The 26,616-nt window shown below is 43.0% G+C and overlaps 1 protein-coding gene across 7 annotated transcripts in view; it reads right to left on the bottom strand.

The window, feature by feature from the left end:
* The window catches only part of RNF32 (ring finger protein 32), an 80,351-nt gene that overhangs the window by 36,774 nt on the left and 16,961 nt on the right, over positions 1-26,616 (bottom strand). For all 7 annotated transcript variants that reach the window (XM_025862132.2, XM_073887535.1, XM_025862126.2 and 4 more), the window contains 2 exons: positions 26,033-26,157; positions 25,746-25,854 (listed from right to left, as the gene is read on the bottom strand). In XM_025862132.2, coding sequence (XP_025717917.1) covers positions 25,746-25,854; positions 26,033-26,157 — 234 coding nt within the window. The remainder of the gene's footprint in view (positions 1-25,745; positions 25,855-26,032; positions 26,158-26,616) is intronic.

Genomic DNA, 26,616 nt, shown 5'->3' with positions numbered 1-26,616 from the left:
TACAGAAGTCGGTCCTTTCCCAGCACAGAGCTCTCTACAGAAGTCGGCATCGCGTCCAGAAACACCACAGTCCCCTTCCTCCCATGCTAGGTGGGGCCACGTGACATAGCTGTTCCAAACGGAAGTGGGGTCTCCGGCCTGGGCACACAGTCTCTGCCCCCCCAGGGACGGCACAGCAAAAGGCTGCAGGGGACAGTGCCCGCATCCTACAGGGTGGCATGCTGCCCTCGTGGGTGGGACCAAAGCTCCCACTTTGAGTCACTGGAATTGGGGGGTCGTTTGCTCCAGCAGTTAGAAGTGTCCTGACTGAGTGATCACACCTGTCTCGTGTTGCTGGGCTTGGTGATGTGAACGAAACCTATCAGAACTCAGAGACAATTAGATGAGTGATGATGATGTAGGACTTCCCAGCTCTCAAGCATTCTAGTCTACGGGACAGCTCTCATGTGTGTGTTTTGTTTGTTTGTTTTTATGTGGACCCAGCTGGCAGAATAGAGTATGTAAGTCCCCTCCAGAGCTCCTGCTCCAAGGCCAGACCCCAGAAGGTGCCTTCAGGGATGAAGTGTACCCTTCCGCTTCCTACTCCCCTAAGAAGACGTGGACGCACACAGGAAGGGAGGGCAGCTGTGGTGAGTGTGCCCTTGCTGGCCTTTGTCCCCGGCTGCTGCAGGATGACTGCTGGGTTTCAGGGAAAGGCGATGCTGGGACATGACAGGCGCCCACGTGGCTGGTGGTTGGGGTTTTAATGGTGTGTGTGGGGATCTTCCAGGCACCTGTGTTTTGGGGGTTTGTTTGCAATTGTTTTTTAGCCATACAGATGCCCCCCCAACTTACAGTAGTTTGACTCGCAGTTTTTCGACCTCACGATGGTGCGAAAGCGATACACACTCAGCAGAAACCGTGCTCCAAGTTCTGAATGTGGCTCTCTTCCCGGGCTAGCGATACGCGGTTTCGTGGTCTGATCCTCCCCCGGTGATGCCGGGCCGGGGCCGCAGCTCCCAGCTGCCACGCGATCACGGGGGGCCACGGCCGATACACCGACAGCCGTCTGCACCCACACAGCCGGCCCGGCCGTCACTCTCAGAACAGCGTGCCGTGCATTCCAGGAGATATTCGATACTTTACTGTCAAATAGGCTTCGCGTTACAGGACTTTGCCCAGCTGTGGGCTAGTGTGAGCGCTCTGAGCACACTTAAAGTGGGCTGGGCTACACTGTGATGTCTGCTAGGTTAGGTGTGTGAAATGCATTTTTGACTTAATGATATTTTTGATTTATGATGGGCTTTATCAGGACCTAGTGCCATCCTAAGTCAAGGAACATTTGTATTTAGAGGCTTGGAGGAAGATGCTCTTCTGTTATGAATCAAATTCTATTTCACGCTGACCCTAATTGTAATTGCCAGGCAGCTGGAGCTTAATTTAAGTTCTTCAACTGACAGTGTATCCTAGGGCTTTGATTTTAATTTTCTTTGTTCTTTGGCTCTTCGACTATTTGATAATCTCTAAACAAATGATTGAGAGAAGAGTTCCCTACTGCGTAAAAGGGAGAGTTCCTTGGAAATCTGTATGATGGCCTTCTGATTCACGTTTCATGATCCATGTGCTCTGTGAGTTTTCTTGACATGAGAGCGATTTCCTATATATACATGGAATAGACTGTAAGATCTTTTCTTCCTTCAAAATTATGCCTCAGAAAAAAGGGGTCACATTCTATTCCAGACCTTACAAAGGATTTCGGGTTATGAGGCATATTCTGAAATGTTTTCTGGACACAGAAGTGCTGTCTGGAGAACATGCAAGAGTGTGAATGACTGACTTGGGGGCTCCTTCTCAACAGTCGTGCTGGGACCAGCGGCCTTGGCATCCCCTGCGAGCTTGTTAGAAATGCTGATTCCCAGCCATGCCTCAGACCTGCTGGGTCAGAACCTGGGGACTCTGATGCTTGCTCAAGTTTGAGAACTGCTATTGCAGAACTCACCTGCTTGATTATAAGAGTCAAAGTTACGGACCACAGCTTTCATCACCCTTCCTGGGGGTGTGACCTCCAAACACCAGGTGTTAGGTATCACTGTGAGCTTTCAGAGGTCCCTTAGAGAGCGACAGAGTAACTGTGGAGGCTGCGCGTGCGTGCGCACACACATTTATGTTATATTAACGGATACGTTGTGTGTGATAATAGATCTGTGTTTGCCCGGATGACTGCAGGAACCCCGACTGTTCTGACATGTGGATGAGTTCTTGCAGCTTGAGATAAAGCACCTTAGATGGAAACATAGCTGATATGCTCTGAACAGCTGTGTTTGGTGACTCCCAAGGGGCCCTGGTGAGACCCTAGGTGTCACCGCACCCAGGCGCGTCTCCTCCTGCCTTCACCAGGGCTGTTGGCACATGCCTTGTTGCCTTTATTACTACAGACTTGGTGGCTGGGAGTGCTGGGCCTCATGCTGTTACACCCTATGGTGTTTTTCAAGGGTTCCCACTCCATCTTAGCATTTTTCAAGGTCTTAGGATGTGCATGACCATGGCAGGCGCTTTGGTGCTTGTGGAAAACATGGGCTTGCCAGTTTTTGCAGATGCAGCCAGTAAATCGGGGGAGGATGGGTCTTAATGCTCAGTGTGCCAATATGAATGCTAATTGGTGTCATACAGCAAAACAGAAATACATGCTCAGGATATGTTATAATATGTGAGAATTATAAACTAATTCTAGACTCAAATATTTGATTCTGCAAAAGATACCTAGTATAGAAGAAACAAATATTGCTTTAGTCATATTCCACAAGTTTTGATATGTATTTTGCTGTTAATTCAATTCAAAATATTTTCTAGTTTCTGTTATCATGTTTTCTTTACCAACAGGTTATTTAGAACTGTTTCTGAATTTCCAAATGTGTGAGATATTTCTAGTTATTTAAAAATTATTTTAAATTTCTAGCTTAAGTACACTGTGGTCAGAGACCATGCTCTACACATTTTAATTCTTTACAGTGTGATGAGAATATTTACGGGCTGTTTTATAGATGGTCTATTTGTATTTTGAAAGAGCATGTGGCTACAGTTGCTGGTGGGTGTTCCGTGTGTCCTGCTCCCGGTGCCTTGGCTTCACGTCTGTTTGCTCTGATGTCAGTACCTCATCTTTTTCTGTGTCGAGTTTTCTGTGTGCGTGTGTATCTGTGCATATATTACACACATGTTGTTCTTCTTTTCATGCATCAGAGTCTCTTCTGAGTGACCCACCGCTGGGCTTGTTCTCACTGGCACATTCAGTCTGGAGATTGCCCGTTCTGTGTTTTCTAGTTGTCCTGCCGTCGGTTTGTTTTGATCTCTGCTCTTTTCTTCAGTGGAAATTTCTATCTCTAGTTTTCTCTCTACTAATTTGAAGGTTAAAACTCCATTTCAGTTCTTTTAGCGGTTACCTTGGGAATGCATATTGAAATTATTAACGTCAAAAGTCCATCAGAATTTCCTCTTCTCACATAAGCAAGGATCTTGGAGCACCTGACCGGGATAGTCTCCTGGAGGTCTGTCACTCTGGTGTGGTCAGGCTCTCTCTTCCTCTCCTTTAGTCCTACAAGACATTAGTGGTCTTGCTTTACAGAGTCAGTGCCGATTCGATTTATTCACATTTTTACCACTTTCTTTGCACTTCACCCCTTCTTGCTTCTTGGAATCTGGGATCATTTTCTTTCTTCATGAAGGGCATCTTTCAGAATTTCCTTTAGTGGAGACATTTTAGTGACACTCTCCCCATTTTTCTCTGAAATTGTCTTTCTTTTGCCTTTTTTTTTTTTTTTTTTTTAAGTAGTCTCAATGCCCAGCGTGGGCCTTGAACTCATGACCCTGAGATCAGGAGTGGCGCGCTCCTCTGACTGAGCGAGCCACGCACCCCTTGCCTCTGCTCCTGACTGGAATTTTCATTTGGTACATGTAGAATTCCAGGCGAGCTGGGACGTCATGCTCAGTCCTCTGGCCTCTGCTGTTACCTCCAGCGAGTCTGCAGCTGCACTAGACATGTCTGTCTGTCTTTCCCTCTCCCCCTCCCTCCCTCCCTCCCTCCCTCCCTCCCTCCCTCCCTTTCCCTTTCCCTTTCCTTTTAGATCATACTGGGGATCTTTGGGCTTTTTAAGTCTGTGTATCTCCTTCCCATGTGAAGAATTCATAGCCTTTCTGCCTCCGGCTGTCCCCATGCTCCGTTTCCCTCCTAAATTCTGGTTCCCGGATGGAGCCCTTCATGTCCTTTCCTCAGCGTGCCACTCCCACTGGAGGTGATGGTGCAGAAGGAGAGGGAGGCATGAGGAGCTGAGGGCTCAGACTCAGTTTTGTTTAGCATTTTATCTCTCTGCTTATGAGTTAAATACACATGTATGAGGTAGGAGATGCAGACTGTAATTTTGGAGATTCCACATATGAACTAAATGCTCTTATATTTGCGCTTAAAATCGGCATTGTACAGCATACAATTTATGCTGATAATTCAAAATTTTTTCTTTGCTTGGAACAACACTAAATAGCAGATAAAAACCACCAGGGCAGACTGAGACGGGGGTGGGGGGCAGGCGGACTGAGAATGGCCAGAGAAGAAAGTTTTGGTTTTGAACAAGGGTCCGAGTGTTCACTGGGCAGTGTTCCCGTGCCCCAGATTTTCCTCGGGCCAGCCGTTTGCCGAGTGCCTAGGTAGAGCTCCTACTGCTCTCACCTCTACAGGCGTGCAGGCGGCTGCTGGCCGCGCTGCACCTGCCCTCCCTACATGGGAGCCTCCCCCGGTGCAGGCGCAGGGCCACTCACCCTGTCTGTGCAGAGTCCCCCCTCCAGTTTGGGGTCGCACGTCCCCACCCCAGCCCCTGTCATCTCAGCGGTCCTCCTGCCCTAAAACCCCTCGCTCCCTACTTGGCTCCCCGTCCCCTGCATCTCTTTGTACTTTTGACTCTCACTACTTTTTGAAATTTACATTCTTAACGACACATGTTGTTTGGTGTGTGTCCCGCAGGAAGGCGGGTGCAGCAGATGGGGACCCCCTCCCCGGGAGGTGGCCCTAGGGATTTGGGGGGGGAGGGAGGGAGGTGGACAAGTTTTGCAAAGCGCAGAACCACAGGCATCAGTCACTGGAAGGGGCTTGGAACAGTTTAATTTGTATTTTCGTATCTACTCAGCCTGCCTCGCAAACGTAGTATCGTTTTCACACTTGTCCACAAATCATACTTTCTTTCTTAGCTGCAATTAAAAGCATTTCATAAATGAGAAAAGTAACAATTCCTTTTATATGTATTGGTGGTTAAGGACTATTAAAATGTAGGTTATTCAATCTAAACTAAATAACTTTACCATTCAGTGTTTGCGCGGTGAATGATTAACGGGATTGGTACAACAGGGTGGGAATGGCTGAGTGAGCCGGGGACCCAGGTGACCTTTAACAAGGGGGCCCCCAGCTTGCAGGAAGGCCGGGTGGGAACCGGGAGGGCTGAGCGGAGGGCTCAGAGACCCAACGGGAGCAGAGTGGGGTGGGGAGGGGGCCTGTCCTCTGACGCCAGCGTTGCCTTCTTGGAGCACTGGCCTCACCACCTCGTTGTGGGTCCCGAAGTCCTCATCCTGGGCCTCAGTCTGGAGGGTGAGATCCCTTGGGGCCTTGCGCCAAGCTTTCTTCTCATTACTTTCCTGTAGGAATTTCCCAGCCGGCCAGTCATTTACAGAGTCCCATGAGTAACTGTCCTGCTTTCTGGTTTTTCCATGCCTTCCCCACACCAGTGGCCCCTGAAGGCTGCGTGTATGCCCAGCGTGCGTGGGCTCCTCTCACGAGCGCGCTCTTCAGCTCTCACTGCCCTGGGCACTTAGCACTGGCTGGATGCTGTTATCTTTTTCCTGTGTGTATTTCTTATCTCCTCGAATGAGTTCCTTAGATTCAGAGAAGCCCCTGATTCTTGCTAAGGCCCTTAGCATTCATTTAAAAATCTTGATTTTAAGTTTGCAGTAGATTAGAAATGAGGACACATATATGCCCCAACGTACATATTCTAAAGGAGTGCAGTACAGTATCCTTTTTGGGATTAAAAAAAAAGAACAGTGCCTATGAGGACCTATGAAGTTATTTCCAACTATCAAGATTCAACAAAGCATTGGCGTTTAGCTTTTAATCATAACATGGACATTAGCTTATTAATACATATACTGAAAATCCTTCAGTATATATTTATAGCAGATTTCTAAAAGTGAACTGGTGTGACCTTATTCTTGTGGCTTCACATATTCAAAAGTTAGCAAGGGTGATATTTATAACGTTAAATCAACATATACTTAGCAACCACCTATTGCGGCCAATTCAAAGCCATGTCCTAAGTGTAGCTATTATTAACTATTTCTTTTAAATCTCAAGTTCTTATGTGTTCAGCCCCTTCTTGCTTTCTTTATTTCCTTATTGTTATTTGGGTCAGATGTCCTTAGTAATTGAAAGGGCAAAAACTGGCAAAAAAAAAAAAAAAAGACAGTTGAGTTCTAGTTTTTAAACCAATGATTATTAATTCTACAGAAACAAAGTGTGTAAAATATTCAGTTTCAAAAAGAATGAACGTCTTCATATATTTTTCCTTTTAAGTCTCATATTTCAGATATTTGATAAGTAAGAGTTTAGCTTATTGATATGTAAAGCAATTACTGGTCATTTACAAGTAACATACTGGCTAAACATTAAAAAAAAATATACTAACAAAAGTACCCAGGTGAACTTTGTCTGCCCGGGAGGCCTCTCTAAGTGATCCGTCTGGATGTCAGCAAATTGCTTACTAATGTGTTGACTTATGACCACCCTCAAAAGCAAAATGAAAAGCCTGGAATTTACAGCATATCAATGAATCAGTTGATAAGCTTTTACTGGTTTAATATCCTCCCAGTCTTGCTGCTTGGAGCCACTTCAAGTTAGCAACAGAATGTTTGCCATCTCTATGTGATAAAGGAAGTCAAAGGACTAAACAAACTTTAAGACCATTATGCTGTTTGGTGAGATGTCAATGAAAAAAGTAAGAGAAATCTCATGTAGGTGGGTGTGGGAGCAGGCAGCCCCTCAAGTCAACCACGGCATCTGACAAATCACTAACCTTACTTTTTAAACAATGCTCAGGACTTTTAGCTTGGGTGGAGATAGTATAATGCATTTGAAAAGTTTTAATTGCAGCAATAAAAGACCATACCTCAGTTATATGACATATGCTAGCAGAATTTCTAGATAAGGATCAAAGGCATTCAAGAACCAAGCACTGCATTGTGGGCAACACTCGGGCTTTCTGTACACTCTGGTGACAGGTAGGAGCGCAGCGGCTTTCCTGACCCCCCCAGGCAGCAGTGGTCGGAGCTCCCCGACACGTGTTGCGAGAGTGCCCCAGGACTGCTGTGCCCTCCCTCACAGCCCCAGTGCCCGCTCAGACAAAGGCACTGCTGACTCTGACCCTCTCGGGGACAAAATCCAACACTTGATCTGTTCAGTTCTTTACACAGGACTACAATCTATTTAAAAGAACTCACATCATAACATGATCACTTAGTTCTCGTTTAGTTTGTTAGGAATGTGCCAATGATATTTTAAAGCAAGGCAAATCTGCAAAAAGAAATTCTCCGTGTAAGGAAGCATTACTATTTGTAGAAAGACGACCTCAGTATTTTATTAATTAGTTAACATCAAACAGGTGCGTGGAAACCAAAGTAAGAAGAGACTTCATTAATCCCCTGTAACAGAGGAAGGAAAAGGCAAGGCCAGAGTTCTGTTACAAGAAAGAGGTCAATATATAAAAACAGAAGGACCGGAGCTAATCTAATCGACAGTATTAAAAACATGTCCATCTTGTCGAGATCTTGAAGCTCTAAACAAAACAAGCACCTCCTAATTTATTATGCCTAAAAATGTCACGCTATTCTCCCTCTTTGCCTTTCTTTCCTAGTAATTATAGACTTTTTTCCCTGAAGGTAGCATATTGTTACTGCACATTTTGCTTTGTAAACTTGCCAGTTTCTCAAATTCAAACATTAGATGTCTAACAGTTCACTGATCTGCAGTTCCATGCACATGTAGGTGGTGGGGAGGGTGGCGGGTGGACAGGCATATGAAAAGGCACAGGCGTCAGAAGGCAGAACCACGAGGCAAACTTCTGGAGGAAAACCTGGCATTTCTGGAATGTCACTGACTATGTTACAAAGCTAGGCTCCCGCCCAGAGGAGCCTTGAGAAAGTCATTGTTCATTCTGGCTTTGGAATTTATTTATTTATTTTTTTAAAGGTGGATTACTAGGAAAGTTACACACACTGCTTCTCCTGAAGTGGGACTTGAGTGCACACGTTCAGTTCTGACACTAGCAAGATGGCTGTAATGAGAACCCAAGACCGAGATTTGTATTTTTATTTTAAATATCTTAGTATGTGCTTTCTAGATTTTCAAGCTTCTTGTTACTGGTGAGCTTACGTTCTTTTTTTTTTTAAATTATTTATTTGAGAGAGAGAGTGTGTACGAGCCAGTGCAAGCTGGGGGAGGGGCAGAGGGAGAGAGTCTCAAGCAGACTCCCCACTGAGCGCGGAGCCTGATGTGGGGCTTGATCTCATGACCCTGAGATCAAGACCTGAGCCGAAATCAAGAGCTGGACACCCAGCCGACTGATCTACCCAGATGCCCCACCATTATCCTTTTTTATTGTATGTCCATTAACAAATTGGTGTAGCTCTAGGTATTTTTAGTACTTTTGTCCTTTAATCTACATACAGAGTAAAGAGTTTACCACCCCATCATATTATATTATTAGAGGAATCTGAATTTGCCTACATACTTACTTTTACTCGTGTGTTGTATATAGTCATATATTTTCACGTTACTAATTAGCACCCTTTCATCTCAGCTTGAGGAAGACCTTTTTACATTCTTGTAAGGCAGGCCTCGGGGTGATGACCTCCCTCCGTTTTGTTTGTCTGGGAACATCTTTATATGTCCTTCATTTCTTTCTTTTTTAAAATTTTTTATTTTATTATGTTAGTCACCATACAGTACACCATTAGTTTTGATGTAGTGATCATGATCCATTGTTTTCGTATAACACCCAGTGCTCCATGCAGTACGTGCCCTCCTTAATACCCATCACCAGGCTAACCCATCCCCCCACCCCCTCCCCTCTAGAACCCTTAGTTTGTTTCCTGGAGTCCATAGTCTCTCATGGTTCATCTCTCCCTCCGATTCCCCCCCTTCATTTTTCCCTTCCTTCTCCTAATGTCCTCCATGCTGTTCCTTATGTTCCACAAATAAGTGAAACCATATGATAATTGACTTTCTCTGCTTGACTTATTTCACTTAGCATAATCTCCTCCAGTCCCATCCATGTGGATGTAAAAGTTGGGTATTCATCCTTTCTGATGGCTGAGTGATACTCCATTGTATATATGGACCACATCTTCTTTATCCATTCGTCTGGTGAAGGGCATCTCAGCTCCTTCCACAGTTTGGCTATTGCGGACATTGCTGCTATGAACGTTGGGGTGCATATGGCCCTTCTTTTCACTACATCTGTGTCTTTGGGGTAAATACCCAGGAGTGCAATTGCTGGGTCATAGGGTAGCTCTATTTTTAAATTTTTGAGGCACCTCCACACTGTTTTCCAAAGTGGCTGTACCAACTTGCATTCCCACCAACAGTGTAAGAGGGTTCCCCTTTCTCCACAACCTCTCCAATATTTGTTCTTTCTTGCCTTGTCAATTTTTGCCATTCTAACTGGTGTAAGGTGGTATCTCAATGTGGTTTTGATTTGAATTGCCCTGATGGCTAATGATGATGAACATTTTTTCATGTGTCTGTTAGCCATTTGTATGTCTTCTTCAGAGAAGTGTCTGTTCATACCTTCTGCCCATTTTTTGACTTGATTATTTGTTTTCTTGGGTGTTGAGTTTGAGAAGTTCTTTTTTTTTTAAATTTCTTTTTTTTAAATTTTATTTATTTGAGAGAGAGAGAATGAGAGACAGAGAGCATGAGAAGGAAGAGGGTCAGAGGGAGAAGCAGACTCCCTGCTGAGCAGGGAGCCCGATGTGGGACTCGATCCTGGGACTCCAGGATCATGACCTGAGCCAAAGGCAGTCGCTTAACCAACTGAGCCACCCAGGCACCCGAGTTTGAGAAGTTCTTTATAGATCTTGGATACCAGCCCTTTATCTATAATGTCATTTGCAAATATCTTCTCCTATTCTGTGTGTTGCCTCTCTGTTTTGTTGACTGTTTCCTTTGCTGTGCAGAAGCTTTTTATCTTGATGAAGTCCCAAAAGCTCATTTTTGCTTTTGTTTCACTAGCCTTTGGAGATGTATCTTGAAAGAAGTTGCTGTGGCTGATGTCAAAAGGGTTGCTGCCTGTGTTCTCTGGGATTTTGATGGATACCTGTCTCACATTGAGGTCCTTCATCCATTTTGAGTTTATCTTTGTATATGGTGTTACAGAATGGTCAAGTTTCATTCTTCTGCATGTGGCTGTCCAATTTTCTGAGCACCATTTATTGAAGAGACTGTCTTTTTGCCAGTGCATATTTTTTCCTGCTTTGTTGAAGATTATTTGACCATAGAGTTGAGGGTTCATATCTGGGCTCTCTATTCTGTTCCACTGGCCTATAGGTCTGTTTTTATGCCAGTACCATGCTATCTTGGTGATCACTGCTTTGTAATATAGCTTGAAATCGGGCAACGTGATGCCCCCAGCTTTGTTTTTCTTTTTCAACATTTCCTTGTTGATTCGGGGTCTTTTCTGATTCCATACAAATTTTAGGATTGCTTGTTCCAGCACTTTGAAAAATGTCATTGGGATTTTGGTTGGGATGGCATTGAAGGTATACATTGCTCTGGGTAGCATAGACATTTTAACAATGTTTATTCTTCCAATCCATGAGCATGGAATGTTTTTCCATCTTTTTGTGTCTTCTTCAATTTCTTTCATGAGTGTTCTGTAGTTCCTAGAGTTTAGATCCTTTACCTCTTTGGTTAGGTTTATTCCGAGGTATCTTATGGTTTTGGTGCTATAGTAAATGGAATTGTTTCTCTAATTTCTCTTTCTATAGTTGCATTGTTAGTGTATAAGAAAGCAACTGATTTCTGTGCATTGATTTTGTATCCTGCCACATTACTGAATTGCTGTATGAGTTCTAGTAATTTGGGGGTGGAGTCTTTTGGGTTTTCCACATAAAGTATCATGTCGTCTGTGAAAAGAGAGCGTTTGACTTCTTCTTTGCCAATCTGAATACATTTTATTTCTTTTTGTTGTCTGATTGCTGTTGCTAGGACTTCTAGTACTATGTTGAACAATAGTGGTGAGAGTGGGCACCCTTGTTGTGTTCCTGATCTTAAAGGAAAAGTCTCAGCTTTTCCCCATTGAGGATGATATTCGCTGTGCGTTTTTCATAGATGGATTTTATGAACTTGAGGAATGTTCCCTCTATCCCTATACTCTGAAGAGTTTTAATAAGGAAAGGATGCTGTATTTTGTCAAATGCTTTTTATGCATCAATTGAGAGGACCATATGGTTCTTCTCTCTCCTCTTATTAATGTGTTCTATCACATTGATTGATTTGCGAATGTCGAACCACCCTTGCATCCCAAGGATAAATCCCACTCGGTCGTGGTGGATGATCCTTTTAATGTATTGTTGGATCCTACTAGCTAGGATTTTGTTGAGGATTTTGGAATCCATATTCATCAAGGATATCGGTCTGAAATTCTCCTTTATGATGGGGTCTTTGCCAGGTTTGGGGACTAAGGTAATGCTGGCCTCATAGAATGAGTCTGGAAGCTTTCCTTCTGTTTCTATTTTTTGAAACAGCTTCAGGAGAATAGGTATTATTTCTCCTTTGAATGTTTGGTAGAATTCTCCATGGAATCCAACAGGCCCTGGACTCTTTGTTTTTTGGGAGGTTTTTCATCACTGCTTCAATCTCGTTACTGGTTATTGGACTATTCAGGTTGTCAGTTTCTTCCTGTTTCAGTCTCAGCGTTTATATGTTTCCAGGAAGGCCTCCATTTCATCCAGATTGCTCAGTTTATTGGCATATAGTTGTTGATAATAATTTCTAATAATTGTTTCTATTTCCTTGGTGTTAGTTGTGATCTCTCCCCTTTCATTCATTATTTTATTCATTTGGGTCCTTTCTCTTTTCTTTTGGATAAGTCAGGCCAGTGGTTTATCAGATCTTATTAATTCTTTCAAAGAACCAGTTTCTAGTTTCGTTGATCTGATCTACTGTGTTTCTGGTTTCTAATTCGTTGATCTCTGCCCTAATCTTAATTATTTCTCTTCTAATGCGTGGCTTAGGCATCATTTGTTGCTTTTTCTCTAGTTCTTTAAGGTGTAGAGTTAGTTGGTGAATTCGGGATTTTTCTATTTTTTGAGTGAGGCTTGAATGCCTATGTATTTCCTCCTTAGGACCGTCTTTGCAGTATCCCATAGGTTTTGGATCAATGTGTTTTCGTTCTCATTGGTTTCCATGAATTGTTTAAGTTCTTCTTTGATTTCCTGGTTGACCCAGACATTCTTGAGCAGAGTGGTCTTTAGCTTCCAAGTGTTTGAATTTCTTCCAAATTTTTTCTTGTGATTGAGTTCCAGTTTTAAAGCATTATGGTCTGAGAATATGCAGGGAATAATCTCTGTCTTTTAGTATTGGTTGAGACCTGATTTGTGACCCAGTGTGTGGTCTATTCTGCAGAAAGTTCCATGTGCATTTGAGAAGAATGAGTATTCTGTTGTTTTAGGGTGGAATGTTCTGTATATATCTATGAGGTCCATCTGGTCCAGTGTGTCTTTCAAAGCTCTTGTTTCTTTGTTGATTTTCTCCTTAGGTGATCTGTCTATTGCTGAGAGTGGAGTATTGAGGTCTCCTACAATTACCGTATTATCATCAATATGACTTTTTATTTTGGTTAACAGTTGGCTTATGTAGATGGCTGCTCCCATGTTGGGGGTATAGATATTTATAATTGTTAGATCTCCTTGTTGGATAGACCTTTTAAGAATGATATACTGTCCTTCTGTGTCTCTAACTACAGTCTTTAGTTTAAAATCTAATTTGTCTGATATAAGAATTGCTACCCCAGCTTTCTTTTGAGGTCCGTTGGCATGGAAGTTGGATCTCCATCCCTTCACTTTCAGTCTGGATGTATCTTTAGGTTCAAAATGAGTCTTTTGTAGACAGCATATGGATGGGTCCTGTCTTTTTATCCAGTCTGCGACCCTGTGCTGTTTTATGGGAACATTTAGGCCGTTCATGTTGAGAGTGATTATTGAAAGATATGAATTTATTGTCATCATGTTGCCTGTGAAGACCTTGTTTTTATAGATTGTCCCTGTAAATTTCTTTTCTATATCACTTCTTGGGGTCTTTCTCCTTTTGTAGAACCCTCCTTAATATTTCTTGCAGGGCCGGCTTAGTGGTCACATATTCTTTCAGTTTTTACCAGTCTTGGAAGCTCTGCAACTCTCCATCCATCCTAAATGACAGCCTTGCCAGATAAAGTATTCTTGGCTGCATGTTCTTCTTGTTTAGTACCCTGAATATGTCTTGCTGGACCTTTCTGGCTTGCCAGGTCTCTGTGGATAGGTCTGATGTTATTCTGATATTCTTCCCTCTGTACGTAAGGAATCTCTTCCCCCTAACTGCCCTTAAGATGGTTTCCTTGGTTCTAAGATTTGCGAGTTTTACTATTACATGCCGGGGTGTTGGCCTGTTTTCCTTGATCTTGGGAGGGGTCCTCTCTGCCTCTAGGACATGAATGTTTGTTTCATTCCCCAGATTAGGGAAGTTCTCAGCTACGATTTGCTCAAATATATCTTCTTGTATTTTCTCTCTCTCCACCCCCTCCAGTATTCCAATAATTCTGACATTGGAACGCTTCATGTTGTCACTTATTTCTCTGGTTCTATTTTCATGGATTCTGAGTTGTTTTTCCCTGGCCTCCTCTTTTCCCTTTTTATCTATTAAATGGTCTTCCAGGTCACTAATTCATTCTTCTGCCTCACTTACCCTAGCTGTTAGATTATCTAGATTAGATTGGATCTCACTGATAGCATTTGTAAATTCTGCCAATTCAGCTTTCATTTCTGCCCTTAAAGACTCTATGTTGCCATTAATTGATTTCTCCATTCTAGCTATTGTCTTCACAATTGCTAGCCTGAATTCCATCTCCGACATCTTGGTTATATCTTAATCCATTTGTAAATCTGTGGCATAAATCATAATCTCTGAGACTTTCCTATTTTGGGGGTTCCTCCTCCTAGTCATTCTGTTGAAGGGTGTTTGAGGGAATGTATAGAGTCCAAATTATTGACCACAACCCAAGCAAGATGCACTTGTTTTCTAGGGACCTTAGGGTTGCTGGCCTCTTGTTTTCCCAGCCTGTCTTCTGGGGGAGGGGCCTGCCACGCTGTTACTCAGGCAACCCTGTTTAGGCAGAGTTGCCCTGCCCCCTGTGGTGGGGGATGGGCTCAGTGAAAACCGGTTTTTTGGGGCTTTTGTTCTCTGGCAGCTTTCCCTGGCGGGTTTCCGAGTCTCTTCCGAGAGTCAGAGCAGAAGAGACCATTTCCAACCCTCTGCCTCAGAGCAGAGAGATTGCAGTCTGTTCTTCAGTGGGCTCTCCAGGTCACACTCTCTCCGTTTCTGTCTGTGCTGCTATAAACTGCAGTGTCCTGGGTTGTGCGCCCCTCCGCAGCGCTCCCTCCCAGTCCTCGCCTCCAGGTTGGGGCTCGTCTCTGCCCTTTGTGCTTCTAGAACCGCCAGCTGCCCCCAGTTCGCACGTGCAGCCCCGCCACTTGGGATTTCAGTCCCCGGGGGCTTCCTAAAGTCCTTATCCCGCCGCTACTGGTCTGCCAGTCTGTGCCCTGTCCCCAGCGCCGGAGGCTATTGCTCACCGGCGGTGTAGGATCCGGACAGCCAGTGTTCCTCCCCCTTCTCTTTATCTTCTGATATCTGCCCGTGGAATCACGGCTCCCCACTTTGTACCTCGAAACCAACCGCCTGTGATATTCTGTTTGTAGAGATCCAGATATGTCTTCTTACATCTCAGGCTGATTTCGTGGGTGTTCAGAGTGGTCTGGTAGATATCCGGCTCAATTCCAGGACCAGTTGGAATAGGGTCCCCTCCTCCTCTGCCATCTTTTTCCCCCTCTCTCCTTCATTTCTGAAGCACACCTTTGCCAGAGAGAGTGTTGTTGGTTGAAGTTTTTCCTTTCAGCACTCTGAAAATTTTGTGCCACTCTCTCCTGGCCTGCAAGGTCTCTGCTTAGAAATCTGCTGACAGCCTTATGGGTGTTTCCCTGTGAGTTTGGAATTTTTTTTCTCTTGCTGCTTTTAAGATTCTTTGGTTTTTGAGTTTTATTGTGATGTATTTTGGGGAAGATCTCTATATTTTTTAAAGATTTTATTGATTTATTTGAGAGAGAGAGCACACAAGTATGGGGGAGGGGCAGAGGGAGAAACAGGCTCCCCGCTGAGCAGGGAGCCCGACCCAAGGCTCAATCCCAGGACCCCAGGATCATGACCTGAGCAGAAGGCAGATGCTTAACTAACAGAGCCACTCAGGTGTCCCAGGGAAGATCTCTTTAAATTGAGTTTGTTTGGTGATTCTGAGCTTCATGAACTTGGCTATCCAAATTTCTCACCGATTTGGGAAGTTCTCAGCCATTATTTCTTTTGACAAGTGTTCTGCCCCTTCCTCTCTCCTCTGAGACTCTCATAATTCACAGATTGTTTCCTTGGATGGTATCACAAAGGTCACATATGCTTTCTTCACTCTTTTTCATTCTTTTTTCTTTGTTTTCCTCTGATTGGATAATTTCAAAATTCCTTTCTTCTAATTCACAGACTCTTCCTTCTGCTTGATCCATTCTGATGGTGGTACTATCTCTGTTCTTCAGCTCCAGAACTTATTTGGTTTTTTGTTGTTATTTCTCTCTATTGAGCTTGTCATTTTGTTCATGTATTATTTTCCTGATTCCATCAAATGCTCCTCTTGTATTTTTTTGCACCTCACTGAGCTTCCTTCCAACACCTGTTTCAAATTCTTTACCAGGTAAGCTCTAGCTCTCCATGTGTTTGGTTGGTTACTGGAAGGTTGCTGAGATCCTTTGGTGGTGTCATGTCTCCCTGATTTTCATGTTTCTTCCAGTCCTGCATTGCTGTCATCAAACCCAAGTAGCAGTTGCCTCCTATGTCTTTACTGACTGGCGTCAGGAGAGAAGTACTTTCTGTCAGCCCTGTGTGGGTTCTGAGGCTTTCTCAGACCTTCTGTGGATACACATAAGATGCTCCACATCTTGCTCCCTCTTGTGGAAGAATTCTTATGAGTGTATGCCTTCTCTGGATTCTGCATCACGCCAGGCCAGGGGCTAATGGCCTCCCTTTGGCTTTCCCAAGGGTGATGCTAAAGCTCAAGTGTGTGGCCTCTCCCTGGCCCACAGATTCGGGCTGGTTTTCCACATGTGCTTACTAGCCGTCTGCCAGAGATTGCTCTCACCATCAGCAGTGTACACAGGGAGCCAGCCACAGGGTGTGGGTGAGGCACGTGCAGCACTGGGGGCCATGTGGGGGGATCTGCAGGTGAGGCACCCCCAGTGGGGCTTCTTGATGGAGGCCGCAACAGTCAGTAGGATCCTTGTCTTTTTCATGCCCTCAGGGAGTCCCGTCTACTGCTCTTTCAGCCTCTTCCCACCCCCAGTCACGCAGCTCATGACTCAGTACCCTGGATGGAAGGATGAGTCCCTTTGGCAATGTCCCACACAGCCGAAGAAGCTGGGTGCTCACTCACATGCTCTCACATTCCCCTGCAGGAGAAATCATGGGCAAGAAGATCTCTCTTGGCCCTGAGCTGTGTGTCCTTGGGGGAGCGGTGACATGGGTAAGGCGTAACTCCTCCTCTGACCCTCTCCATAGCATTCCCTTGAGTGTTGTGGAACTTTTCCTTTGGAAACCTGGACTTTACAAAGGTTCTCTTATATAGTGGGTAATTGTCTGAGGCAATGCTCTCCAGGGGCTCACAGACTGTGGCCAAGAGGGGCTAGAGCAGGTTCATGGGACACTTCAGGGTCCACAGGAACTGAAGTGTGTATCCCTTGTTACTGGACACGTGGGTGGGTGAGACTCCTGGGTCTCTTGGTCTGTGAGGCTGGATCCCACAGTTCCTACAGAGGCACTCTTACTTGTGGTTGGATGCCAGACTGTTGTTGCTGGTGGTGGTGGGGGGGCGCGGATATGAGTGAGGAATATTTTATTGGCCATGTTGCTAATGTCACCCCCAGAAAATATTTTTTTCCTGATCAGTATTTATACATTCCTTGTTAAATTTATTTTTAGGTGTTAACTATTATGAAAGGGATCCTTTTCCATTGCAATTTGTATGTGATTCTTGTTGCTCTATAGGAAACAATTATGGCATATTTATCTTGAATTTGGACATCTAATAGTTCTAATAATTTCTCAAATGATTTTATTATTTTAAATCCATGTGTAGAGATAATATATGTACTGTGTATCATATAATACATCCAAACACACACACACACACACATTGTATTTTGTTTTCTTGTATTATTCCATTGGCAAGGATTGGCCAAAGTGTGATGATAGTGGGTAACCTATTTTGTGTCTTTAGGGTGTCACTATCTAAAAAATATGTTTTTAGTTTCTGATGTATGGTCTTTACTGTGATAAGGAAATATCACTTAGCTTGAGATTGCTGTCATTATTAGGAATGGCTATTTAGTATATTTTCAGTAAGGATTGAGATGATTTCATATAATTTTTCTCAGTCATTTTTATATATTTCTTTCCATGTTTCCTATTTTGATAGGAGGTAATTTTAATTATAATTTCAGATTTAAGAGCATGAATTTGCATATAAGTCTTTTATTTTAAAATGATTTCCACATATATGGTTATACCTCCCATTCTGTGTGTCTGCATTCTGTTTTATCTGTTTTAACCCTGGTGAGACTTTACCTTGTACTTGTTATTTTTTAAACACTGATGAGATATTCACTTCTAGTTTCTTTTTCCCCAAATACCAGCTATTGGCTTGACTTACTGTTTTTACTTTTATCCTAATAAATTACTTCTTTTATCTTTATACTTTCTACTTCCTACATTTAAAAATTCTTTAGTGTTTAAATAGTTTTCTGATTTGAATGGTTAGTTCATTATTTTTCATCTCTCTTGTTTTATAATAAATATGCTTAACACTAATTGCCCTCTAAGTATAGCGTTAGCTGGATACCACAGAATGCTAGTGTGGTCACTGTCATGAGCATCAGGACAGTGTGTAATTTAGACTCTGATTTTCCAGATGCACTTTAATACTCATTTATTTTATTGTGATTTTCTATTTTTTATGGCTTTTGCCTTTTAAAAAAAAAAGATTTTACTTATTTATTTGAGAGAGAGAGTACGAGCAGGGGGGAGGGTCAGAGGGTGATGAAGAAGCAGACTACCCAATAAGCAGGGAGCCTGACTCAGAGCTTGATCCCAGGACCCTGAGATCCTGACTTGAGCCAAAGGCAGATGTTTAACTGACTGAGTCACCCAGGTGCCCTGTGATTTTCTATTTTATTTCTTTTTTTGCATTTGCCTCATTTATTTTTGAGCATGCCTTTATATAGGGCATTTTTATTTCATTTGATTTAAATGTATCTCTTATAAGCAGATAGTAGTGGATTTTTTTCAGTGTAATTCAAGTTTGTTATTTAATAGGGAAATTCATCTCAATCATGTTTGCTATATTTACTGGTATATCTTAACCCTATCATTCTACCTTTTCTACTTATTATTCTTTCTTGTTGCCTTTTCCTAGAAATCTTTTACTACCCCTATGTATATATCTACCTTGGTCTTGACAGTGGCTGTGTAATAATCACCGTGTGGATGTTCCTTGGTGGTGGACTCTTTGGCTGTTTATGGTTCTTTCTCTTTTATAATTATTGCTATAGGGAACATAGTCATGGATACATCTCAGCAAACATGTATATCTGTAGGGTGACTTCTAGATGAGGCCTCAAAGAACTGTCAGCCAGAAGGATGGACATTCTTCATCCTACCAATGGCTTATAAGAATGTCCATTTCCCCCTGTTCTCATCAATACTAGATAATTATCATATTTTCCAATTCTTGTGAATCTAATAGGTGAAACATGTTCTTATTTTTGTTTAGTTTTTTTTTTTTTTAATTAGGAGTCAGTTTGAACATCTTTTTATATAGTAACCATACATCTGTAGTCCTTCTTCTGTAAACTGGTTGTCACATACTAAGGAAATTTGCTCCTGGTCCTTTGAATTACAAATATGTTTGCTTGATTTGTCATTGGTCTTAATTTTTTCTCCCTATACATAAGTGTGCTTATTAGCAGTCAGTTCCTTCATGGTGTGTGTGTGTGTGTGTGTGTGTGTGTGTGTGTGTGTGTGTGTGGTTTTAAAATCCTACTAGGAAGGTCTTTCCCACTCCCAGATCATAAATTTATAATGCTTTCTTCTAAAAGCATTATGTTCCATTTTCCTGTTTAATTGTTTCATACAGAGTATATTTTGGTATAAGTTGTGAAACCTATTTCTGTTTATACCCTCTTTCTTCTCCCATTCTCCCTTTCCTTCTGATTCCCAGTCCACTGCCTTGGATTTAGAAACTGTGCACCCTACTCCAACACTGCTAGAGTTTATCCTTACATTTTAGTTGTTAACATTTTGCTACAGTGTATTCTCTCTTTTGTATGTAGGTACATATGTCTGAGTGTGTGACCTCTTTAAGGGTTGGCTGCAAACATCACCACACACTACCTCCACCTAAGTCCTTCTGCATGTGCCTCCTAAGAACCAGGACACCAAACCTGACAGCGACAATACTGTAAACACCCTGCAGAGATTTAACATTGACATACTGCCATCATAAGAACGATCCATATTCCCACCCTCAAATATCCCAGTTATCACACGTTTTTGTTTTAGTTTTGACCCAGGAGCCAACCGAAGACTTGTCATTACATCTTAATTTTATAGTTCTCAGACTTCTTTATTCTGGAACATTCCTCAGCCATTTCTTTTGTCTTTATGACATTGATATTTTATAGTCCAAGCCAGCTGTTTTACAGGCTGTTCCTCATTTTGGATTTACCTGATCACATGCTTTCTTGATTGGGTTCAGGTTAAGCATTTTTGGCATGGAAGTGCAAAGGTGATGTTTTGTTCTGGTGCACTCCGTGCGCATTAGGAGCACGTGGTGTCATGAGTCCAGTTACTGGTAATTTCATTTGTTGGGCTGAGAGGTCTGTCGGACCTTTCCAATGTAAAGACTTCTCATACTCTTTGTAAATTATACGTAATGTGTGGGTCGACACTTTGAGACTATGTGAATATCGTATTCCTCAACAATCTTTCACCCAGTAGTTTATAGTAATTTAATTTATTGATATAAGTTCTCTACAAACTATCACTTGTGTATATATTCACATGGTCTGGATGCATCTACACAGTCCTGGGTAATGTGAAATTCAATAGACTTGTTCAGTAATTTTCAGATTTCATTAAAACACATTGGCATTTAAAATTATAAATTAAGATTGTAGATTAACATGTCCTAGACCATGCCAATAGGTCAGCAGGAGAGTTTGAAAAAGGTAGGAAAAATTCATTCAATTGCAAGAGCCATTCTCTAAATGACTAAGAAGTGGTCTCTCTAAGAAAGGACAGCCTCTGGGCTCTGACCACATAGACATTCAGACACACAGCTGTCCCCTTCTTTACAGTCCCGCCTTTCACAGTTTTGGTTACCCGTTGCCAACCATGGTCCTGGAGCAGAAGACCCTCCCCTGACACATCGTCAGAAGGTCAGGCTACACTGACGCTGTGTCACACGCCTGTGTCACTCACCTCCCTTCATCTCGTCCTGGGGGCATTTCGTCATCTCAGGTCATTACAAGAAGAGTGAGTGCAGGACAGTAAGATATATTGAGAGAGAGAGTCCAGAGTCACATAACTTTTTTAATAGTATATTGTTATAATTGTTCTATTTTATTATTTGTTGTTCATTTCTTACTGTGCCTAATTTATAAATTGAATTTTATCATAGGTATGTATGTATAGGAAAAAACATAGTCTGTACAGGGTTTGGTACCATCTGCGGTTTCAGGCATCAACTGGGGGTGTTGGAACACATCCCCCAGGGCAAAGGGAAGACAGCTGTGTAAGGCATGTACCCGTATAGGCAATCAGGAACAATGACAAGAGTATGTACCTACTACTAATACACTATCTGACAGTAAATGATGTCATTATTTATTTATTTATTTAGGGCAAGAGCCCCAGTGGGGGCGGAGGGGCAGAGGGAGAGGAGAATCTTAAGCAGGCTCCACACTCAGTGTGGAGCCCAACATGGGGTTTGATCGTATAACCCTGAGATCATGACCTGAGCTGAAGTCAAGAGTCAGATGCTTAACCAACTGAGCCATCCAGGTGCCCCTGTCTTCATTTATTTAAAATGAGGTTTGGTGGGCACCTGGGTGGCTCAGATGGTTAAGCTTCTGCCTTCAGCTCAGGTCGTGGTCCCAGGGTCCTGGGATGGAGTCCCACATTAGGCTCCCTGCTTAGCAGGAAGCCTGCTTCTCCCTCTGCCTCTCTCTCTCTCTCTCTCTCTCTCTCTCACGAATAAATAAATAAAATCTTTAAAAAAAATTAAAAAATAAAATTAGGTTTGGCAATCCTAAAATTTGTATGGAACCACAAAAGACCCTGAATAGCCAAAGCAGTTTTGAAAAAGAAGAGCAAAGCTGGAGGCATCACAATTCCGGACTTCCAGCTCTATTACAGAGCTGTAGTGATCAAACCAGTATGGTACTGGCACAGAAACAGACACATAGATCAACAGAACAGAACAGAAAACCCAGAAATAAACCTACAATTATATGGTCAATTAATCTTCAATGAAGAAGGAAAGAATATCCAATGGGAAAAAGACAGTCTCTTCAACAAATGGTGTTGGGAAAACTGGAGAGCAACATGCAGAAGTATGAAACGGGTCCACTTTCTTACACCACACATAAAAATAAAATAAAAATGGATTAAGGACCTAAATGTGAGACCTGGAACCGTAAAAATCCTTGAAGAGAACACAAGCAGTAATTTTCTGATGTTGGCCATAGCAACTTTTTCTAGATGTGTTTCCTGAAGAAACAAAAGCAAAGATAAACTACTGGGACTACATCAAAATAAAAAGCTTCTGCACAGTGAAGGAAACTATCAGCACTACAGTGACCCTGTGAGCTAGTCATTGCACTACTGGGTATTTACCCTCCAAATACAAAAACACTAATTCAAAGGGATACATGCACCCGTGTGTTTATTGCAGCATTATTTACAATAGCCAAGATTTGGAAGCAGCCCAAGTGTCATCGGCTGATGAATGTCGAAAGAAGCTGTGGTGTGTACATACAGTGAGATATTACGCAGCCATCAAAAAGAAGGACGTCTTGCCATTTGCAATAACACGGCTGGAGCTAGAGGGTATTATGCTAAGTGAAAAGCAGTCAGAGAAAGACAAAGACCACATGATCTCACTCATATGTGGAATTTAAGAAACAAAACAAATGAACAAAGGGGATAAAAGAGAGTGATGCAGACCAAGAAACAGACTCTGAACTCTAGAGGAGGGCGCCCCCGGCGGTCGGGTGAAGGAGGGCACTGGTTGGCGCGAGTGATGCAGACCAAGAAACAGACTCTGAACTCTAGAGGAGCGCGCCCCCGGCGGTCGGGTGAAGGAGGGCACTGGTTGGCGCGAGCACCGGCCGGGGTATGAAGTGCTGAGTCACTCAACTCTAATGTGATAGTCTTACACTGTAGGTTAACTAACCGGATTAAATAAAATAAAATGAGGTTTAGGTTTATAGATTTCAGTGTTTCTGGCCAAATGGGTAAGTGAGTAGAGTGAGGAACGAAGAAATTGCAGAGAACATTTAGAAAACGAGCAGAGAGAGCTGAGCATTATAGAGGTAATTAAAACAATAGCTAGCTGAAGCAATTATAAAATGCCTATTTGTGCGACAAATTGAGTATAACACTAAATCAATACTTTTGGGGAAGAATGATCTGAATTACAGTGTGTATCTTTGCCAAGTGTGTGTTTGCACGTTTGTGTGTTTGTGTTTGTGTTTTTCTATAGATATATAATCAGTCGAGTCTCACAACTCTGCTTTATGTGAAAGCAGAGCGTAGCCTATATTTTCAAAAATTATAAGATAATGTATGCAAATGAAAAAATATACACATAAGGTAAAATGACTGTCATCTGTAATTAAAATTTTGTAAGAGGCAAAAAATCAGTAAGTTCTGATTTGAAAGCCAAGACAGTATTCCAGTAGAATCACCAAGAGTAACGATGTATTACAATGACTATCAGACCGCAGAATGAGGAGGGCGCGAGGAGACCGTATGAGAAGGATGGAAACTCCCCGCGGACACAGTCGCTCACTGACTTGAACGTGAGTGGCCCCTAAAGACACTGCCAGTCTCTGATGGAGAAGGAAGACGCTGCTGAGGAACACTGATAAACTGCCCAAAAGACAGGTTTACCGAGGGGAGTGGCATTGAAGGCTCCAAGTTAGGTTGAATCCATTATCTTGGTCTATAGACAAGGACTTTTTAAAACCAGATACAGAGGTCAGAGGAGTGGAGATGGAGACGGGAGGTCAGCACACCGCTCTCTAAGTAGTTAGAGCAAAGGCTCACTGTCCAAGAGAGATGAAGGTGGCACACATTCTTTTTATCCAGTAAGTTCTCAAGACTTTTAGCTGATTTGCTGTTGCTTCTGTCAAATGGATGGTGCTGAACACTGCAAAGCTTTTCTCATGTCCACCCCACAAGCAGAAATGGGAAGGGGAGCTTTCACTGGGACTCTGTCCCCTTTCCTTAAGTATCCTTTGCTCCCCAATTCATGCCATACGGTGCATGAATGACTCAGAAAATACAGTTTTTCTTATTCACATGTAGAATGGCAGATTCTCTCTCCATAGCCTCTGCTCTCCCCCCGCCTGCCTCTACTTCAGCGACCAGCAGGTGCTGCTGCAGGTGCTGCCCATCTCCTGGAGCCACCCCGCACCTGTGTCAGCTGGGGCGGACCCCTCCCGGTGCAGGGCAGGGCAGCGCTCATGGCTTCTCCACCCAGCGCTCAGGCTGCCCTTGCCGTACAGGCTCATCTCTCTACCAGTGGTTCAGTCTTCTTGTCTTCAAGATATACAGGATTTTAGGGTTATTTATTCATATATTGCATTGAACGTTGTTCTACTCTTGAGGGCAGATAAGTGTATTTTCTTAATTAAATCTGAGATTTAATGACATCACAACCAGCCAATATCCTGATTTTTTCTTGCACACACTGATGACTACATTGCTTGGACCAACTACTCGAGTGATCAGGAAGGGCCCTGGGAAACTCTGGCTTCATCCTGTTTGAGAGTCGAGCCTAAATGCACTTAGTTTCAGGATCCCTGTGCAGTCCTGGGCGCTCTCAAGGAGCCCTTCACCCAGGGCACAGACAAGGGTGGTGAGGTTACAAGACGCACACAGGGAGACGGCACCTCGGCCTGAGAAGGTCAGCCTGGGAGTCTGATCAAAACCACGGAGCATATGGTGAACAGCAGCCTCTTCCCCCAGAGCGCAGGACTGAGGTCTCTTAGGCTTCACATGCTGAAGGACAGAACAGTTAGGGGGAGGAAAGGGATCTCTTTATACAGTAAAGGGTCATCTTCTATCCTTATTCCAAACGGGAGTGTGCAGGTTCACAAAACAAGTAAGTGTAGGGAAGATCTAAATAAACGGGTAAGGGATACTTCCATAAATAGTGATTACAGGGAAGTGCGACTGTGAGTTTTATCTTCGTGATTTAAAGCTACCATGACGTCAGAACACCACACTCTCATCCAGTGCTGTCCAAAACAGTACGGACTACGATGAAATCTGAAGCACTTACCATAAAGGTGAACTCGGACAACATACTGACGATGGTTGTGCACCTCACAGGCCTACTGCACACTGTTCTTAGAGCAGCGCTGCAGGGTCAAGGTCATTACTGTCCTATCACAGATGAGGAGACGGAGGCCTGCCTGGAGCCACCAGCTAATGCGGGCAGGACTGAGGCTGGAGCCCTGGCTCAGCTGGCTCCCTCACTGCACTGCACCCGTCCTTCTCGTGTGGGGTACAATGATGGAAAACTGGTAAGCCAAAAAGTAAACATAAAAGCTAGAAAATGGTTGAAAGAGAGGGTAGAAACCGAGGTTATTTATTTCTGAAACTCACATTTTGGTGACCCCGTGAGGCCCCAAAGAGACACTCAGGTAAAACTGTAGCACAGTGGGAGCTTTATTTTTAAATGAAAATTTTTTTAACATGCAGTTCAGGGGATGTGAAAAACTTAAGCTTTATCCATTCCTTTATCTGACGAGATTATTTAAGCAAGTGTCACGAAATGGCCAAACCAAAGTTGTTTTGAATTTAACCTTCTTCCAATTTTATGAATTTTATGATTTAATTAGAAAAGAAAATCTAGAAGTATTTTACCACCTGGGCTGGAAAGCCAGTTTATGTTGAATGGGGTTTTTAGCAGCATCCCAAACATTTGTAAAAAGCCTACAGATGAGGGGGGGGTCTTTGGGCTTCACTGACTTTGCAGGCCTCCCTGAGCCCAGTGAATCACTGGTGGGCACATACTATTAGAGAATCAAGGATCTTGACCTACCTTTTCTTCAAAGAATTTTCGCCTCAACTTGGCATCTGTGGGAGGAACCTTTCTCCTCAGGTCTTGGTACCACTTTCTGACCACGTGTGCCCTCCAGCAGGCTTGGACCCTGGAACACACATGTTTGAAATGACTCACTCAGAATGGCCTTAACAGGTATTTCAAGACAGGGTAAGACCCTGGGGAGGCGGTGGCCAAGGAGGGAGGCAAAATCCCTCCTTCCTTTAAAATGAGTCATCAGCTGGCACTGCCGCAGAGTGTCTGCGGGCAAGGGGGACACTTCCTACCTTGTTGCACACTTTATTTTGAATAGCCGGGCTCCGTCGTGAATCACTCTGGTTTGATACTGGTTCTTTCTGCAGAGAGGGCAGGTTTTTTTATTTGTGAACTTCTCAAAAGCCTGGAGGCATGCCTGAAGAAAAACATTTCACTTAAAATTTTATAAGCAATTACTTATAAATAACATTTTTACTTCTAATGTAATTATAGTATTCTTTTCTCTCATCATTATGAGACAGTCCAATTTAGATTATAAAGGGAAGAAGTTTCATCAGATGTTAACACCTTCCTCATGAAACTTGTTCCAAAAATGAAATTTTACAAGAACGTACAGGCAGATACATCAAAAACTTGTGAAAACCACTTGTGTCAAGGTAGATGATCCCAGTGTAGAAGGCTGCCATGCAGTCAAATCATAGGAAGCCAGCTGTCACTCACTTTGATGAACATTACTAACAGCACTGTGTTATACAAACAGTTGTGGTTCTTTTGTCACATAAAATTCGTGATCTTCAAAACAGGATGAATTGTACCGTAGCCTCAAGTCAGATTTCTAACTAAGTGGTGATTATGGATAAAATAAGTGGTTCTT

Source organism: Callorhinus ursinus, unplaced genomic scaffold, assembly GCF_003265705.2.
Source record: "Callorhinus ursinus isolate GAN/ISIS: 27379988/994484 unplaced genomic scaffold, GSC_fseal_2.0 scaffold80, whole genome shotgun sequence".
Taxonomy (NCBI): domain Eukaryota; kingdom Metazoa; phylum Chordata; class Mammalia; order Carnivora; family Otariidae; genus Callorhinus; species Callorhinus ursinus.
This window is presented reverse-complemented; position numbering and strand designations above follow the sequence as displayed.